We start from the raw sequence: 19,334 nt of genomic DNA, 5'->3' as shown, positions 1-19,334 counted from the left end.
CTTCGGAGGGCTCTGAAAGCGCTTGGGTTTTCTAATCGAAAAATAAAATTTATTTGTAATTTGTGCAGTAAGACGTCTCTGCGAAGCAGCTACATCATCTGGTTGCGACGTCAACACTGGTCGGAAGATCCACTTTTCTGAGGTACTGTATGTGGGGCTCCGTTTATTGAGGTGCGTTGAAATTTATTCTCTTTATCTTATTATTTCTTTTCTATAATTTCCCCATATGAGTTCCTATCAGTTGCTGTGAACACCTTGAGTGGAGAGCGCTTGCTCGAGCGTTGAACCGTGTTCTTAATCCACCATACCCAGTTCGCAAGGCTGCGCTGGGTTGTGAGCAGGCTTTCATTTCATATTTTCTTATTATTTCTGCTTTTCATCTCATTACAAAAATTCTGCGCATTTTTTCTCCATCTGCGCATAAAATCTAGACTGACAACCTGCTTGTTAAATCATGCACCTGCTTTCAGGCGTAAAAACCCTGTTGTAGAGGTCTCAGTCCTCATTTGTTAGACTTACTTGTCTTTATAAATGTAAATTACTCTCTCTCTCTCTCTCTCTCTCTCTCTCTCTCTCACACACACACAAACACACACACACACACAAACAAACGTGACACACACACACACACAGATATACACACACACACACACACACAGATATACACCGGCAGACTTCCTACACTTTAGAATACACTAGAGGACTGTTTTTAGGAGCACTACAATCTGCATTTTCAAAAGCAGCTAGGATTACCGATTAGCTCTTTCCCAAAGATGCTCGCCACGTTTTTCACAACAATTCGTTGTTTAGGAAGAAATAGCAACTTTTGCAACTTTCTTCATGTTCGCGAACTATTCCGCAACTTTTCCGCAACCTTGGCTCCATGGCATAGGGTCAAAAGGTCAAGTCACAGACTACATGTCGGACAAATGCATACTCGCTCATTTCTCGCCTGCCTTCAGACTCATTTCAGAGAAACAGTAGATCAACGGTAGTTACGATAATGTGCATTCCCTTTTCCGTGCACTGGAACGGCTACTGGCACTGTGCAAAGTTGTGGTTCACAGCAGGAAGGGGTGCACAAGTTTGCTGTCGCTCCACTTCTGCTATTCTTGCTCCTTTTTTTGGCAGTGTTGCGGTACAAGAACTCTTCAATTTCAAGTTGGTATGTTAGCAACTTTTGAGCTTTTTCTGAAAGCATGGATGCGATTACCGTATTTTTCGGAGTATAGTGCGCACCTTTGTATAACGCGCACCCCAATCTTCATTGGGGGTGCGCACTTCAATCTTCATTTGAAGTACATGCATTTCATATTCGGAGCATAGTGCGCACCTGCAATTTAGGGCCTAAAATAGCACATCTAAAGTGCGCACTATACTCTGGAAAATACGGTAGTTAGTGGACGCAACCAGATACATGTACTGTGTGCCTTAGGGCGCGCTCACACTGCGACCATGAGCATGCGTCCATGCGTCAGCAAAACGCAGAAACGTGGCAGTCGTGCTCACACTAGGCCTCGTACACGCGTAGACGTGAAGTTGTCACACAAACTTTACGAATTGCAGTTCGTATCCAAAATAGTTCGTGCGTTTCCTAATAAAGTTTTGGCCCGTTTTGGATGTAAATTTCGCATGTTGCAATTAAATGTCCAAATATCAAGGATGACATCGAAAACCGCCGAGTTTCATGAATCAACCAACCAGAATTTGAGAAATAATTTACCATACTTCAGGCCAGGTTGTACAGGAATACGCTTCACGTCTACGATCATGTTGCCGCCAAGTCGTGGCACCCCCCTCTGGAGGTCGCGGTAACGATTTGAAACATGGCCGCGACGTTTTGATCAAGCGTATGCCGTATGGCCGCATGGACGCTGGTTTTGGTCGCAGTGTGAGCGCGCCTAAACCAGATACATGATTGTACTGTGTGCCTGGCCAGATGCATGCACTGTGTGCCTAACCAGTGAATAGTATACAACAAAACGGCGAAGACTGACTCACATCAGCAACTGCTATACTGAACTTACCGCCACAGCCCAGTCCGTACGGAGACTTGCATATACACGTGTTGCCGTATACACACTCCTCACCATTTCTGCAGGGTGGGTAGCACACTGAACCAACTAATACACACACACACACACACACACACACACACACACACACACACACATACACACACACACATACACACACACACATACACACACACATACACACACACACACATACACACACACACACACAAACGTACACATGGAGGTGCAGCTCCGGAGTTAGAGCCCATTCTGGTAACTAACAATCCAGTTTAGTAGCAGTGGTGAGGCTTCCTGTAGCTTCATTCATAGGAAAAACAGGTTCCAGAGTAGACGCGCTCTCTTCCCATTCCAGGCATTCACTCTGCAAACTCAAACTCGTTTCTCGATCAATTATTACGTTTCGACAATCCAGATGATAGGAAAGTGTTTGCTCACCACATTGCTCCCCACATTGTTCCCCACAATTGCCCATTTCGCTAGCAATGGTACATTGCGATGGGAATTGGGAGTTGTGTGAGGAGCGTCAGCTTCGATATATCAGTGTATTGCCTATGACGTCAGTCATTTCCTTCAACCCAGACCGGTCTTCAAAGTGCAAAAAATAAACTCCAGGCCCAACCCAGGATCATCGCCTGTTATTGAAGCGAAACCCTATGATCATTATGACAAGAGAAAGGGAAGGGCCGGGTGGGACACTGTAATATCTCGCTTCCGCTCCTCACACAACTCCCACTTCCCGTCGCAATGTACCATTGCTAGAGAAATGGGCAATTGCGTATCGGAGCGTCAGCTTGGATATAACAGTGTATTGTTAAAAGCGCTGAACAAACCCCAGCACTATAAATCCAGACCATCAATGAGGAGCAAAGGTGACCATGCGCCACACCGGAGTGAAGCGGGACAATATTATCAGAGCCATGATATATGAAAGCAAATAGCAAGCCATAGCCCAAACACTAATGTACTCCGACGTGGGTGAGCGGGCTCCCCACGTCCCAATTTGGTCCTTCTGCTTTCCTGCTGACTGGCTGCGCATATTCCGGTATTACCTCAGTGCAGGGCTGGCGGAACAGGTCAGGCTGGTCCGGCCATGGCCGGACCACTTTCCCAGCTGGATGGTCCATGTGATTCGTGCAAAACCGGCGCAAAAAAATCCAGAGGTACATGACTCGACTGTACTGCCGACGTGTGATGTGCTTCTAAGTAGCTCAGGACTCCGTGACCGGCACTGCATGGCTTAAATGATATGGATAAAAAAAGTTGTGTTTGTGTTCTTTTACTATAATTTTCTGCATTTTCTGGAGCCTTAAAAGATGCCCAAAATCGTTCTATTTCACGTAAATTTTAAATATTTCTCCCGGGGGAGGTCCCCCGCACCCCCCTCAACTGTTGGCCGGACCACTCACAAACTCCTTCCTCCGGCCCTGCAGTGTTCTAGTATTTCCTGGAATTACCTCATACCATTGTAGGCAATGGTCACGCCACATCTCTGAAACGCCTTATAAAAGAAGCTCTCATTCTCTCTTTTACTTCAGTCGAGACTCAGTCTCAGCTCTCTGTCTTGGTTTACTTTGAGCTCGGATTTGAATACTACTCCCAACGTGAAACTAACAACCCTTGCCTGTTGATCGTGTGGGGTTGACCTTTGACCAAGCCGACTATACTGGTTGGCCCCTGGGTTGTGTTGGGCTTGTCGTGAGGCCACACGTCTATTCAGTCGCCGCTCGTAGTGAATTCTGGGTCCGGTCACTGAGCGCGGGGATGCGACAAATACACTGCAATGCCTCCAAGAAAGATTATGGATTAGTTAGACATGCCATGACAGTCAACTCGTCGATAGTTCTTACTTTGACAATAGCTACCGCTAAATCCACTCCTGCAGTTGCATGTTCCATAGCTTGTACACGTACCACCATTCCTACAGGCCGGGGAGCAGGTCCGGGCTAGAGACATACACAATAGGACCATAACAACATGTACACAGCTGTGAAGAGATGGCAAGTTTTTTGCGTTTATTATACTGAAGCAAATGTGCAGATACGATGGATTAGAACTCTTGGCCAAACCATTTAGCTATACGTGTATATATAATATTAGATCAATGTGTCACGTCCCTGGACGTAACGACTGCTGCCTGATAGTCATAGCCCAAATTTGCTAGCAATTCTTTGAGCAAAATATCGGATGCGCAAGTTTCCGGCAAGTTTTGAGCAAAATATCGAGTTTTGGTTGGCTTTTCGAAAAATCCAACGCTTCTTAGGGACTTCCTCAACACAATCAGTCACCAAGGTTGAAAACAAGCACAAAGGTTGTAGAAAACAGACTCATGGCTACATTTCAGTGGAAAGTTGAGCAGCAGCAGGAGCTCAATCAAAAATATCGTCGTCATCAGCGACAGTTATCGTTGAGTTTTCCCTAAAATTCATTTCATCTCGAGCAAAACCAAAGCAAAATGCCGACGGAGAAAGGAAATGCCAAGCAGAATATCGAAAATTTTGTGGCAAAATTGTGCGGCAAAATATCGATGTAGGCCGAGCAAATTTGGGCCATGACTACTGCCTGATAGTTGTGTGACAGCACAATCTACATAGTGAGCAGATCTGTGCTGAGCTGTCACGCCCTTTTGACACAACGCGGTTTCGCCAGTGTCTTGTCACACGTGCTTAGCATGTCGGTTGAGCGACACGCGCTTTCCCACGTAGGTGACATGCCTTCTTGGCATGACACATCATGTGATCCAAGGCCGGAACCTGGTCAGGTAGGTTCTCGCGTTGTATGTTTCCTGGAAGTGTTACATTTCCTGGAAATGTGACTCCAGGCTTTATGCAAAACCCCACGTCACTACGACGTTCTACAGGTTTCCACAATGCCTCGGTGCTTTGTGCAAAGAGCCAAGACTAACCGATCGAAGTGCAAAGAGTGCAGAGCCAAGACGTGTGCAAGAACCAAAACCATTACCGCGCCAGGTCAAGGGTATCACGCATGCAGAGCGAAGAACACCGCAGAACGTACCCATAAGAAGCCGCTGAGCAATGGCACGTTGGGTGAGCGGGCTCCCCAATGTGACTCTCATATACGCACATTGTACTCTGACGTGGGTGAGCGGGCTCCCCACGTCCCAATTTGGTCCTTCTGCTTTCCTGCTGACTGGCTGCGCATATTCCGGTTTTACCTCAGTGTTCTAGTATTTCCTGGAATAACCTCATACCATTGTAGGCAATGGTCACGCCACATCTCTGAAACGCCTTATAAAAGAAGCTCTCATTCTCTCTTTCACTTCAGTCGAGACTCGGTCTCAGCTCTCTGTCTTGGTTTACTTTGAGCTCGGATTTGAATACTATTCCCAACGTGAAACTAACAACCCTTGCCTGTTGATCGTGTGGGGTTGAACTTTGACCAAGCGGACTATACTGGTTGGCCCCTGGGTTGTGTTGGGCTTGTCGTGAGGCCACACGTCTATCCAGTCGCCGCTCGTAGTGAATTCTGGGTCCGGTCACTGAGCGCGGGGATGCGACAAATACACTGCAATGCCTCCAAGAAAGATTATGGATTAGTTAGACATGCCATGACAGTCAACTCGTCGATAGTTCTTACTTTGACAATAGCTACCGCTAAATCCACTCCTGCAGTTGCATGTTCCATAGCTTGTACACGTACCACCATTCCTACAGGCCGGGGAGCAGGTCCGGGCTAGAGACATACACAATAGGACCATAACAACATGTACACAGCTGTGAAGAGATGGCACGTTTTTTGCGTTTATTATACTGAAGCAAATGTGCAGATACGATGGATTAGAACTCTTGGCCAAACCATTCAGCTATAAGACGTATATTATTATATCAATGCGCTGCAATGCCTCCGAGAAAGATTAAGAACTAGTTAGACATGCCATGACAGTCAACATGTCGCTAGTTCTTACTTTGACAATATGTGCCAGTGTATCCACTCCTGCAATTACATGTTCCATACGATGTACATGTACCACCATATCTACAGGCGGGGGAGCAGGTACGGGCTACACACATGCACACACACACACACACACACACACACACACACACACACACACACACACACACACACACACACACACACACACACACACACACGAACGCACACACACACACACACACACACACACACACAGAACAATACCATATTATTTTAAAGAACTACACAATGATGTATTGGGTACGCGGCGGATGTAGCACCGTCATTATGCATACGGCTATAGTACTTGTGGATGTTGTACAGTCCTTGTTTTCTTGTTTTTTTTTTACTATTCACCAGTAACACAGCCCTACTGGAAAACATGTGGAGAACAAAAAGAAAGAAGGGAAATGACCAAGTACAGGGGAGGTGGGGATGGTGTGCCCATGTGCTGGGAGCAACTGAGCCGACCAGATGTGTGATGTCGTATACACAAAGACAATGCCTTAGGGTGGCTATACTTGCACCGTAGTTTCCTCACTCTGCTCTTCTCTATTTTAAGTCTTCCTATGTCGGCCCAGCAGTTGGCTGATGATCATGGTTAGCATGAAACCGTTTCTCGTTCTCATTCTACTGTATGCAAGGATTCTGACAGCTTGACATTGTTTTAAATGCAGTAGTTAGTCGCGTCAGTGGCACCAGTGATATGACACTGTATACAGACCAGACCATCACTTCTAGAATGACTGTTGATAAGGATTCACAATAGGGCTTTGTATGCTTGTTCTTACTTTGACAATAGCTACCGGTATATCCACTCCTGCAGTTGCATGTTCCATAGCTTGTGCATAAACCACCATTCCTACAGGCCGGGGAGCAGGTCCGGGCTAGAGACATACACAATAAGACCATAACAGCATGTACACAGCTGTGAAGAGATGGCACGTTTTCTTTCAAGTCCGCTATACAGTTTTAGAGAGGACCATAAGTTTACAAGTTATCTGTTCATGCCGCTAAGCATCAGGTCGTTGAATGTCAGTATCACATGAGTAAGTTTTGTGTTAATTTTGCACCTTTTGACTCACCATTATCCTGCTTAGAATCATCAGTGTTGGACAAAACGGATAACTCAGGGGCGTAGCACCCGCTACGACTGGTACGACCATGGCCGTACCACTTTTCAAAAAGTGTGGTCCGTCCGGATTGTGCAAAACCGTAATTATTTATTTATTGCAGCATCTCATAGCACAGTGAGAACACCGGCCAATACAAAGAGAGAGGGTGTTAGCCAACCACGGCAAGGAAGGGAGAAGGGGAGGAGAAGAAAAAAGGAACCGGCATGGATAAGTAGTGATTGCAACAAAATGAGAAACACAAAATCAAAGTCAAGGCGCGACAAGGCTCGTAATAAAAAAATCAGGATCCATCGATGCATAATTATGCGCATCAGACTTTGACCTTTTTCTAGACTCGTACTCGTAGATCTGCCATGCATCTGTGCATGTCCATGCACGTCTCTTCTGCCCGTGAAATAATTCTATGACTTATAAACTGTGCCAGAAGTTCCCAGAACGCAGGATTTTGTGTCTTTTTTACAAAATTTTCCCGGGGGAGCTCCCCTGGACCCCCCTCCAAAACGGCCTTCGGCCGCGCCGACCTTCGGCCGCGCCGACCTTCGGCCGCGCTGACCTTCGGCCGCGCCGACCTTCGGCCACGCCGACCTTTGGTCCTATCACTTCCAAAACCCCTCCTACGCCCCTGTAACTCGTAAACTTATGCGGGTCCTTTTTTCTCTATATTGTATACTAGTAGTCTATAGGTATGAATGCAGCGCAATGACTCCGGATTTTCTTACATGCACACACACACACACACCCACATACCTGGCCTGGTGTACAGCTGCCAAATGCTTGGCCACGCCGCCCCCAAGACAGGGGAGAGTAGAAGAGAGAGTTCGAGAGAAGTCAGCACTGTCACTAGGAAGCCGTTCCGCCACGACGCCGTCCACGATTGCAATTGTGTCGCCGAAAGCCAGGAGCAGATTTAAAACAGCGATTACAGGTAGCGCAGTGCTGGTTGCAACACGGATGGCTGGTGATTAGTATGCGCTGGGGTGTGGGTGGTGATGCCGGGGCGGGTGTCGTGCACTTGTGCACAGCAAGTCCACCGGCACTTCGGAACCACCGAAGGCAGGCATGGCACACACACACACACACACACACACACACACACACACACACACACACTACTACTACTACTACTACTACTACTACTACTACTACTACTATAGCATGACTGCCCATTGGGCAATGTCACCCCCGGAGGGGCCAGAGGTTGGAGGGCACCGTCATTGGCAGGACTTCTGGTGCCTCGTCAAATCTTGCTGTCGTCGGAAACGCTTGGGGCAATGCATGCAGATCAGCGGCAGTGATTCCCTATCGGCTGCAGCAAGACGTTTTCCACGGTTGCAGTTATGGCGGTTAAAACCAGCCCGGGACTTGAAGCAGCGATTGCAGCGTTGACAATGCTGAAAGCAGCAACTAGCGAGAGACGCCGTCAATGCCGTATCTGCATGTTCAGGGAGTGCAGGCTGGCAGCGATGAACTGCAAGCCCACCCTTACTTCGGAACCATCGGCAACAACTGACGGACTGTGCTGAACCACGCTGTTGGTGGACGGGAAGTTGGCGCTCAGCCAAACACTTGTGCCGTGCCTTGTCTTGAGGACGAGAGAAAGCCCGGTTGCAAGATGAGCAGAGTACGGATTTCTCTACTGCCCGAGGAGGCTGAAAAACCAGAACCTGCTCTCGCCAAGCTGACCGGTCTTGTGCGCAATGAAACCAGTTTGGAATGGACTTCGTGTCAGTAGCCACAACGTCTCTCCACCTGTGCCTGGGACCGCAGAAGGGGCGCGCAGCCAACAAACGACCAAACAACAGCTGCAATGGGACACGGTCCTCCGACATCCGAGCCACATGACCAAGCCACTCTAAACGACGATGGCGCATCTTAACAGAGAGTGGCACTGGGTCACCCCGGTGACGACGTAACTGCGCAGACGTGATGCGATCGGATTGCTGCTGACTGCGAGGGATGGCTAATATTGTGCGGATGCAGCGATGATGGAAGGCATCCAAACGTCTACTATCAGCTTTCAAGGGCGTCCAACACTCACTGCCGTACAGCAAAATAGACAAGACACAGGCCACGTATAGTGTGGCTTTCGCCCTGGTCGCGGCTGCGCTGATGCCATCTTTTCCATTCGCCAGCTCATCGAGAAATCGTACGAGCACCGTCAGAAGCTGTTCTGTGTCTTCGTAGACCTGAAGAAAGCATATGATTCCGTACCACGCAAAGCACTCTGGCTAGCGTTGGGGAGGCTAGGCATTCCTGAAGGGCTCCTCAATCTAATCCAATCGTTCCACGAGAGCATGCAGGCAGCTGTGCGCGTTGGTGCCAGCACTACCGAGTCGTTTGCGGCCAACAATGGCCTCCGTCAAGGCTGTGTGATGGCCCCAGTACACACACACACACATACACACACACACACACACACATACACACACACATACACACACACACACACACACACACACACACACACACACACCTGAAAGCGTATGTACTTTGTGTGTGGAATGCCTATGTGGATGTATATAGTGCTGCATCATCAGCCTTCAATCACGCAATCTTACTTTGACAATAGCTACCAGTGTATCCGGTCCTGCAATTACACTTTCCATTGCTGCACGTACCGCCATTGCGGCAAGCTGGAGCACACACTGTACAAATCATATACACATACACACATGGGCACATATACACACCCACATGCACACACACACACACACACACACACACACACACACACACACACACACACACACACACACACACACACACACACACACACACACACACACACACACACACACACACACACACACACACACACACACACACACACACACACACACACACACACATATATATACACACACATACTGTTGTGAATTCCAGCAGAAATCCAAGAGAGCTCGATACCGGGAAGGTAGAGCCGTGACACACTAGTCAGAACAACAGATGGCTTGATCAGTCACAACTTAAAGGGGAAGTTAAGGCAAAAATTAAAATTTCACCAGTTGTAGTCTTCGGGGTGCTGAGTCGAATGGTCTTGGTCCGAGAAAGCTGAGACGCTCCCTTCCTACTTGAATCCCAATCGAACTCGCGCACTTCCACCGAAACTGGGTGACTGCGCCCTACTAGATGGGGATTTGTATGCAAAATGTCACTAAAAGCGCCATTTCGTTCTTATAAAAGCACGGATGACCGCGATTGGCCCATATGTTGTAGTCTTTTGGCCGCTGAGTCGACTGGTTTTGGTCCGAAAAGGCTGCGATGCAGCGTTCCTCCTTTATTCCCAATCGAACATGGTTGAACAAGCGGTCACGTGCTCCTGCGTACACCACTCAGCTGGTCACCGTGCCTGCAGGGTACAACTTACTAGCCTTTTTGACCTTTTTTGGGTGCAGTCCTGTCACTCGAGTTGAACTCGAGTTGAACCTTGGTGTGAAAGTTGTCGCCTACTGGCGTGGTGACCAGGTGATTTGGGCACCCAGGAGCACGTGACCACTTGTTCAACCATGTTCGATTGGGAATAAAGGAGGAACGCTGCATCGCAGCCTTTTCGGACCAAAACCAGTCGACTCAGCGGCCAAAAGACTACAACATATGGGCCAATCGCGGTCATCCGTGATTTTATAAGAACGAAATGGCGCTTTTAGTGACATTTTGGATACAAATCCCCATCTAGTAGGGCGCAGTCACCCAGTTTCGGTGGAAGTGCGCGAGTTCGATTGGGATTCAAGTAGGAAAGGAGCGTCTCAGCTTTCTCGGACCAAGACCATTTGACTCAGCACCCCGAAGACTACAACTGGTGAAATTTTAATTTTTGCCTTAACTTCCCCTTTAAAGTTTCATACCATCTCAGGCACTCATCAGGTGATATGAACATCAAGAAAAATAACCCACTATTTAAAGCCCAGTATGGCGGGACAAGGATAACAGAAAGCGCTAGGGGCGCTATCAACTCATATCCGATTCAGTGGCATATCCAGTAAGGATCGCGGTACTCTTGAAGAAAGGTGATAAAGGTGATAAAACCGAGCTGGCATAGCTGGTGAGATGCGCCGTGCAAAGATGATGATGGTGACACGGCGGCAGAGGGCTATCAACTGGCCCTACTGCCTGGACTTTATCACCTTTCTTAGTACCGCGATCCTTACTGGCTATGACACTGAATCGGATATGAGTTCATAGCGCCCCTAGTGCTTTCTGTTATCCTTGTCCCGCCATACTGGGCTTTAAATAGTGGGTTATTTTTCTTGATGTTCATATCACCTGATGAATGCCTGAGTTGGCATGAAACTTTAAGTTGTGACAGATCAAGCCATATGTTGTTCTGACTAGTATACACACACATATATACACACGCACACAGAGCGCAACACGCACACAGAGCGCAACACGCACACAGAGCGCAACACGCATACAGAGCGCAACACGCACACAGAGCGCAACACGCATACAGAGCGCAACACGCACACAGAGCGCAACAAACTTAGAGAATCTGCACACAATGTGTTGATAGTTTTTGTAAGAAAGAGAGAGAGAGAGAGAGAGAGAGAGAGAGAGAGAGAGACAGAGAGAGAGAGTGAGAAAGAGAGAGAGAGAGAGAGAGAGAGAGAGAGAGAGCGAGAGAGAGAGAGAGAGAGAGAGAGAGAGAGAGAGAGAGATAGAGAGAGAGAGAGACAGAGAGAGAGAGAGACAGAGAGAGAGAGAGAGAGAGAGAGAGAGAGAGAGAGAGAGAGAGAGAGAGAGAGAGGCATGATGCACATTATGAGCCTACTACATGTGCGTGTATGATAATAAGTAATGCTTACAGGGGCACACGCTATTTCAAAGAACACGGTAGCAATGTAATGTAACTGCATGACTGGCGTAAAGTCTACGTGACGATCTCAACTACCATACTAGACAATACTAGACAGTAGTAGCAATGATTAGGCAATAGCTTACCTTTGGTCTGACAATATTGTCCAGAGTAACCTGATCTACATCTACATCTGTTATAGCCGATACAGGTACCTCCATTCAAGCATGACCTGCTGCAGCAGACTGCGGGATCTACGTAACACATGGTTGAAACACACGCGCATGTACGTGCCCACAAACACACCCACAAACACATGCAATGCAACATGACAAGGACACTTGAATAATCTGAACTACCGGTGACATGAAGGCAAGATATGTCTACTTCACTCCTGGCCTGTTTGTTGAGACGTGTAGTATGAACGGTGTTGAAAGAAATGTCCAAAGTTATTAGAGAGGAAGGAAACGTTCAAAATGATTAGAGAGGAAGGAAACGTTCAAAATTATTAGAGAGGAAGGAAACGTAAAATGATTAGAGAGGAAGGAAACGTTCAAAATGATAAGAGAGGAAGGAAACGTTCAAAATGATTAGAGAGGAAGGAAACGTTCAAAATGATTAGAGAGGAAGGAAACGTTCAAAATGATAAGAGAGGAAGGAAACGTTCAAAATGATTAGAGAGGAAGGAAAGAGGAAGATGAGGATTGCAGATACTAGTACTGTAGTTGGTTTTTCTCTGTACTTGTAAAAACTGCCGGTCAAACAGTTATACAACATAGTCTTCCAACAGTGGAGCTGCAACCCAAGGTGATGTGTGTATCTGCCCAGTAATTATGTTGGCGCGTTGCTTGTGTTTGTGTGTGTGTGTGTGTGTGTGTGTTGAAGGGGGGGGGGGGGGGGTGTCAAGTGTTCTGATAAACTTACAGAATGGTACAAGGTCGATCTCTGGGACGCCTGGCTCACTTATCCCAAGGGGCACTGGTCCGTCTGGAAATCGAGGGCACAGGCATTGTCCTAGGATGCAGATCTGGCCGTTTTGACACGCTGGTGTACACACTGATTGCAAAATGGAAATCAAAAGTAAACCAGACTATGATCAGAGAATATGAATTCCCAACACATCACCACACAACATAAACAAACACATATACAGTCGTCCCTCTCTAATCCGGCACCTTTTGCTACGGCATTTTCTGCTGGATTAACGAGGGTGCTGGATTAAGAAATCCTGCCCTCTGAACCGGCCCTACCCAATTGCATGCATGTATCATATGTATGTCAAAACGCAGGGTTTTTCCGTGTCGACCCAAGTATTTGGTGCACGGCTTTATATTCTCAATTGTTCTCCGGGAATATACACAGTGATAAAGTAAAACAGAGAACATGTTCACATGTACTCTTGCACACACACGCACACACACACACACACCTGAAAATTGGCAGGACACTACTCTTTGCTAAATAAAAATAAGAAAGTATGGTTGGCTGCCGTTGTCTCCTGGCCAAGCCTAGCCTGGCCTGGCAAGGAGTGCACATGTACGGTACGCGATTTATGACTGCCGGATTATGAAATCAAACTACGTGCAGTTTGAGCGATTCGTTTCAAAAAGTCACTGCCGGAGGCAGAATTCAAGTGCCGGATTAAGATGTAGGAATTGAACGAAAAAAATCGGTTTCGTCAGAAAGTGCGCCGGTTGGCAAGGGTTGCGGATAAACAAGTGCCGGATTAGAGAGGGACGACTGTAATAACCTCTACCAAATCGTCACGTTGCGTTGTGATGTCTGCGGCATTCATGCTCTTCATAGCTCTTATAAAACTGTTGTCTCCTGGGAAGTGGCGTTAACCGGGCTTTCCAGGTAGGCTGGGAATATGATGGAAGAAAGTTGCCTAGACACTCTTTTGTGCCAGCCGCAGAATAGAATTTGGGTCTTTGTGCTCGGCCCATACAACACAGCAAACAACAACAGAGTTGCATAGCCAGTGGCTGGCAATGGCGAACGGCTGTGTCTGCTTTGTGCAGACTCGCACCGAACCACCATGATTGTCATGGCTACGCACAAAAACACGTGCTTTCCAACTCTCTTACGACCGTTGGAAAGCGTAACTGCTGTTAAGAGAAGGATGTCCGAGTTTTTGCAGCAAAGAGACCATTTTAAAGTGTGTGTGTGTGTTTGTGTGTGTGTGTGTGTGTGTGTGTGTGTGTGTGTGTGTGTGTGTGTGTGTGTGTGTGTGTGTGTGTGTGCGTGTGTGTGTGTGTGTGTGTGTGTGTGTGTGTGTGCCATTGCTCGACCTGTGATCGCTGCATGAAGAGTCAGGCTGGTTTTAACCGCCATAATTGTACTCGAGGCAAACGGCTGCGAAAGGACCAGAGGACTAATTTCAACAACAACTAATCTGCCCATTCAATGCAGCCTATGTAGCGAACGATTCTCCCGCCCGCAGGACCTCCCCCGCCACCGAAGACAGAAACACTGTGTGTAGAACGGTCCCCTTTTCACCTCAATTACTCTCCTTGTTTCTTTTCCTTTCTCTCTGTTGTCTCCCGCTTCTGGGAGCGACGTGGCCATTTTGTGCCAGTTGTACATAGTAGCAGTAGTAGTAGTGTGTATGTGTGTGTGTATGTACGTGTGTGTGTGTGGGGGGGAAAGGAAACAGGTCAGACTCGCAGAAATTTCTTCCTGCGCGGTGTATCGCCGGAATCGTGAATTTGTCCTTGGCCGTGTTGTTTGGACCTGAGTAACCAGTCGTCGTGCGGCGATGGTGTAGTGTTATTAGCATGCTGTGCGCACTCCTCGTCGCTCGTGAAAGTACGTCTTGCGGAGCCCTTGTGGGACGTTCGGTGCCCACCCTCCAGCTCAAGATTGTGTTTTTCCTGATTCACGAAGGCCGAAGCAGCACGCGTACAGACGTTTGTTGAACAGAACATCATGTTCACATTTATTTTTTATATTGTTCCTTTTCAGTCGTTGCATTTTGTAATGGACCTGCAGCAGACTGTTCATCTGGTTTGTGATATTTCTTTCCTCTGTTGGTGAGTTCTTTTCCATCAATATGGCAGCTTGTTTTGATTTCCTTTTTTTTTCAATTCATTCTGCTGTACTTCCTGTTTTGTTTTTTGCGCCACTGCCCCTCACCTTGCGCTCAGTTCTCTGAGTGGAGGGCGGCGTGACCCCACTGGGGTGGCTGATTGATAGTAGTAGTGTGTGTGTGTGTGTGTGTGTGTGTGTGTGTGTGTGTGTGTGTGTGTGTGTGTGTGTGTGTGTGTGTGAGTGTGTGTGTGTGCGTGCGTGGGTGCGCCTGTGTGTGTTGGATAATGTGAATGGCTGCGATGGAGTGCACAAGTTTGTACCGTAGTAGAATAGTAAATGTCACTACGTGTCCATTCATGATATCAAGAGTCCATAACCCAAGAGTATGCAACTGTGATTATGGGTGCATGCGTGGCGCGCTGCCTTCATTACGTAACTTGCCTTCATCACGCTCTGAAAGCATGCATTCAAACCCACAATGTCTCGTCCGAGCCCATCCGTTTTTGCTCGATTTGTTCCAGTACCTACGCGATCTCTAAATTTTGGCGCGTGAACTCTTGTTCCGTACGAAAGTTCATTTCAAACCAGCGGGAAAATGCGGTGTTTGATTTTCCGCAGTGCGAGGACTGCAGCTGAATGATGTAATGAAGGCAGCGCGCCGCGCGGTTGGCCCATAGAAAAGAGATCACAGTTGCATACTCTTGGGTTATGGACTCTTGATGATATCAATGCAATACACAATATCAGAAGGGGTGTACATACTTCAACATACTACCCACCTCTAGTCTGGCAGTAGCCACCACTATACCCAGATCTACAGCGGCATTGTCCAGACACACATGTACCACCATTTGCACAGGACGGTAAACATGAGGGAACTGCGGAGCAGATCAACACACAGAGATTTGTAGAGGTTAGTTCGTTTAATCAACAACACACTATACAGTTTGCACTGACCTAAGCAGACCAGATCGTCTTAACACCAGCTTCAAGTCATCAACACAACATCAATAGAAAACTGGTATTTGCCAGCATACTGTAAGCACATTGACTGGGTCATAAAATATCAACTCAACTAAGAATTTATAAGAAAGAAAAAGGGCCAAAGAGCCAAAAGTTACGCTACAATGTCCACTAACACCACTAGTTACTAAACAATCAGCTCATGCGATAACATTGCACGACACTGACCGACGATACTGACGTTCTACAACTAACTGGTTCACAGCTCAAGCACATTTTGGATGCGCACTCCAACAGCCTTCCAACTTGGAAGGTTCTAACTTATAGAAATAACTGAAGAAGAGGACTAGCAAGATGCTGGGCCAAGCAACGGTACACAAAAACAAAGAGCTTGAGGCTAATACACTGTTCCAAAGAATAGAGGAGGTATAAGCGAAGAACTAGTTCAGTGGGTGTGGCACGATCGAATCCAAAAACTCTCTTCATTGCTATGTGACTAACGGTCACAATCCTAATAGCTTACCTTTGGTCTGACAATATTGTCCAGAGTAACCTGATCTACATCTACATCTGTTATAGCCGATACAGGTACCTCCATTCAAGCATGACCTGCTGCAGCAGACTGCGGGATCTACGTAACACATTGTTGAAGCACACATGCGCACATACGTGCACACAAACACACCCACACACACACCCACACACACACATGCAATGCAACATGACAAGGACACTTGAATAATCTGAACTACCGGTGACATGAAGGCGAGCTATGTCTACTTGACTCCCAGTGGCCCGTTTGTTGAGACATGTAGTATGAACGGTGTTGAAAGAAATGTTCAAAATTATTAGAGAGGAAGGAAACGTTCAAAATGATTAGAGAGGAAGGAAACGTTCAAAATTATTAGAGAGGAAGGAAACGTTCAAAATGATAAGAGAGGAAGGAAACGTTCAAAATGATTAGAGAGGAAGGAAACGTTCAAAATGATTAGAGAGGAAGGAAACGTTCAAAATGATTAGAGAGGAAGGAAACGTTCAAAATGATTAGAGAGGAAGGAAACGTTCAAAATAATTAGAGAGGAAGGAAACGTTCAAAATGATTAGAGAGGAAGGAAACGTTCAAAATGATAAGAGAGGAAGGAAACGTTCAAAATGATTAGAGAGGAAAGAAACGTTCAAAATTATTAGAGAGGAAGGAAACGTTCAAAATGATTAGAGAGGAAGGAAACGTTCAAAATGATTAGAGAGGAAAGAAACGTTCAAAATGATTAGAGAGGAAGGAAACGTTCAAAATGATTAGAGAGGAAGGAAACGTTCAAAATGATTAGAGAGGAAGGAAACGTTCAAAATGATTAGAGAGGAAGGAAACGTTCAAAATGATTAGAGAGGAAGGAAACGTTCAAAATAATTAGAGAGGAAGGAAACGTTCAAAATGATTAGAGAGGAAGGAAACGTTCAAAATGATAAGAGAGGAAGGAAACGTTCAAAATGATTAGAGAGGAAAGAAACGTTCAAAATGATTAGAGAGGAAGGAAACGTTCAAAATGATTAGAGAGGAAAGAAACGTTCAAAATGATTAGAGAGGAAGGAAACGTTCAAAATGATTAGAGAGGAAGGAAACGTTCAAAATGATTAGAGAGGAAGGAAACGTTCAAAATGATTAGAGAGGAAGGAAACGTTCAAAATGATTAGAGAGGAAGGAAACGTTCAAAATGATTAGAGAGGAAGGAAACGTTCAAAATGATTAGAGAGGAAGGAAACGTTCAAAATGATTAGAGAGGAAGGAAACGTTCAAAATAATTAGAGAGGAAGGAAACGTTCAAAATGATTAGAGAGGAAGGAAACGTTCAAAATGATAAGAGAGGAAGGAAACGTTCAAAATGATTAGAGAGGAAGGAAACGTTCAAAATTATTAGAGAGGAAGGAAACGTTCAAAATGATAAGAGAGGAAGGAAAGAGGTAGATGATGATTGCAGATACTAGTACTGTAGTTAGGTTTTCTCTGTACTTGTAAAAACTGCCGGTCAAACAGTTATACAACATAGTCTTCCAACAGTGGAGCTGCAACCCAAGGTGATGTGTGTATCTGCCCAGTGATTATGTTGGCGCGTTGCTTGTGTGTGTGTGTGTGTGTGTGTGTGTGTGTGTGTGTGTGTGTGTGTGTGTGTGTGTGTGTGTGTGTGTGTGTGTGTGTGTGGAAGGGGGGGGGGGTGTCAAGTGTTCTGATAAACTTACAGAATGGTACAAGGTCGATCTCTGGGACGCCTGGCTCACTTATCCCAAGGGGCTCTGGTCCGTCTAGAAATCGAGGACACCGGCATTGTCCTAGGATGCAGATCTGGCCGTTTCGACACGATGGTGTACACACTGATTGCAAAATGGAAATCAAAAGTAAGCCAGACTATGATCAGAGAATATGAATTCCAACACATCACCACACAACATATACAAACACATATAAAAACCTCTACCAAATCGTCACGTTGCGTTGTGATGTCGGTGGCATTCATGCTCTTCATAGCTCTTATAAAACTGTTGTCTCCCCATAGATTAGTTATGATCAGAGACATTGTCATATTGGTCTACTGTAGGAAGAGAGGATGAATGCGAAAACAGTACAATCTTCTGTTTGGTGCTCTGGTTATATGCTACATCATAGTAGACCTGGGAATTTGCGTTAACCAGGCTTTCCAGGTAAGCTGGAAATATGGTGGAAGAAAGTTGCCTGGACATTCTTTTGTGCCAGCCACAGAATAGAATTTCGGTCTTTGTTCTCGGCCCATACAACACAGCAAACAACAACAGAGTTGCATATCCAGTGGCTGGCAATGGCGAACGTTGGGCTGTGTTTGCTTTGCGCAGACTCGCACCGAACCACCATGATTGCCATGGCTACGCATAAAGACACATGCTTTCCAACTCTCTTACGACCTTTGGAAAGCGTAACTGCTGTTAAGAGAAGGATGTCCGAGTTTTTGCAGCAAAGAGACCATTATTTTTAAAGTGTGTGTGTGTGTGTGTGTGTGTGTGTGTGTGTGTGTGTGTGTGTGTGTGTGTGTGTGTGTTGGATTATGGGAATGGCTGCGATGGAGTGCACAAGTTTGTATCGTTGTAGAATAGTGAATGTCACTACGTGTCCATTCATGATATCAATGCAATACACAATATCCGAATGAATGTACATACTTCAACATACTACCTACCTCTAGTCTGGCAGTAGCTACCGCTATACCCAGATCTACAGCGGCATTTTCCAGACACACATGTACCACCATTTGCACAGGACGGTGAACATGAGGGAACTGTGGAGCAGATCAACACACAGAGGTTTGTAGAGGTTAGTTCGTTTAATCAACAACACACTACACAGTTTGCACTGACCTAAGCAGACCAGATCGTCTTAAGGCCGCGGTCACACCGAGCTCGATTCAGCCGTTC

General features: G+C 46.4%; 1 protein-coding gene and 1 long non-coding RNA gene across 20 annotated transcripts in view; both read right to left on the bottom strand.

Moving 5' to 3' along the window:
• The window catches only part of LOC135806615 (neurogenic locus notch homolog protein 1-like), a 92,590-nt gene that overhangs the window by 66,027 nt on the left and 7,229 nt on the right, over positions 1-19,334 (bottom strand). For 8 of the 19 annotated variants that reach the window (XM_065320821.1, XM_065320822.1, XM_065320823.1 and 5 more), the window contains exons 5-10: positions 19,100-19,198; positions 18,132-18,263; positions 16,420-16,527; positions 15,713-15,811; positions 12,828-12,959; positions 12,050-12,157 (exon numbers count right to left, since the gene is read on the bottom strand). In XM_065320821.1, the coding sequence (XP_065176893.1) occupies positions 12,050-12,157; positions 12,828-12,959; positions 15,713-15,811; positions 16,420-16,527; positions 18,132-18,263; positions 19,100-19,198 (678 nt within the window). Of the gene's footprint in view, positions 1-3,886; positions 3,983-5,633; positions 5,730-5,961; positions 6,058-6,763; positions 6,860-9,666; positions 9,754-12,049; positions 12,158-12,827; positions 12,960-15,712; positions 15,812-16,419; positions 16,528-18,131; positions 18,264-19,099; positions 19,199-19,334 lie in introns of all 19 variants that reach the window. The other 11 variants (XM_065320825.1, XM_065320835.1, XM_065320832.1 and 8 more) reach the window with 9 other exon arrangements.
• Positions 375-2,021, bottom strand: LOC135806623 (uncharacterized). The gene is made up of 2 exons (XR_010551254.1): positions 1,334-2,021; positions 375-1,239 (listed from the first exon to the last, which is right to left on the bottom strand). It is a non-coding gene; the product is annotated as an uncharacterized LOC135806623 (long non-coding RNA).

Source organism: Sycon ciliatum, chromosome 1 (genome assembly GCF_964019385.1).
Source record: "Sycon ciliatum chromosome 1, ocSycCili1.1, whole genome shotgun sequence".
Taxonomy (NCBI): Eukaryota; Metazoa; Porifera; class Calcarea; order Leucosolenida; family Sycettidae; genus Sycon; species Sycon ciliatum.
Note: the sequence above shows the minus strand (reverse complement) of the source record. Positions and strands in the feature narration are given on the sequence as shown.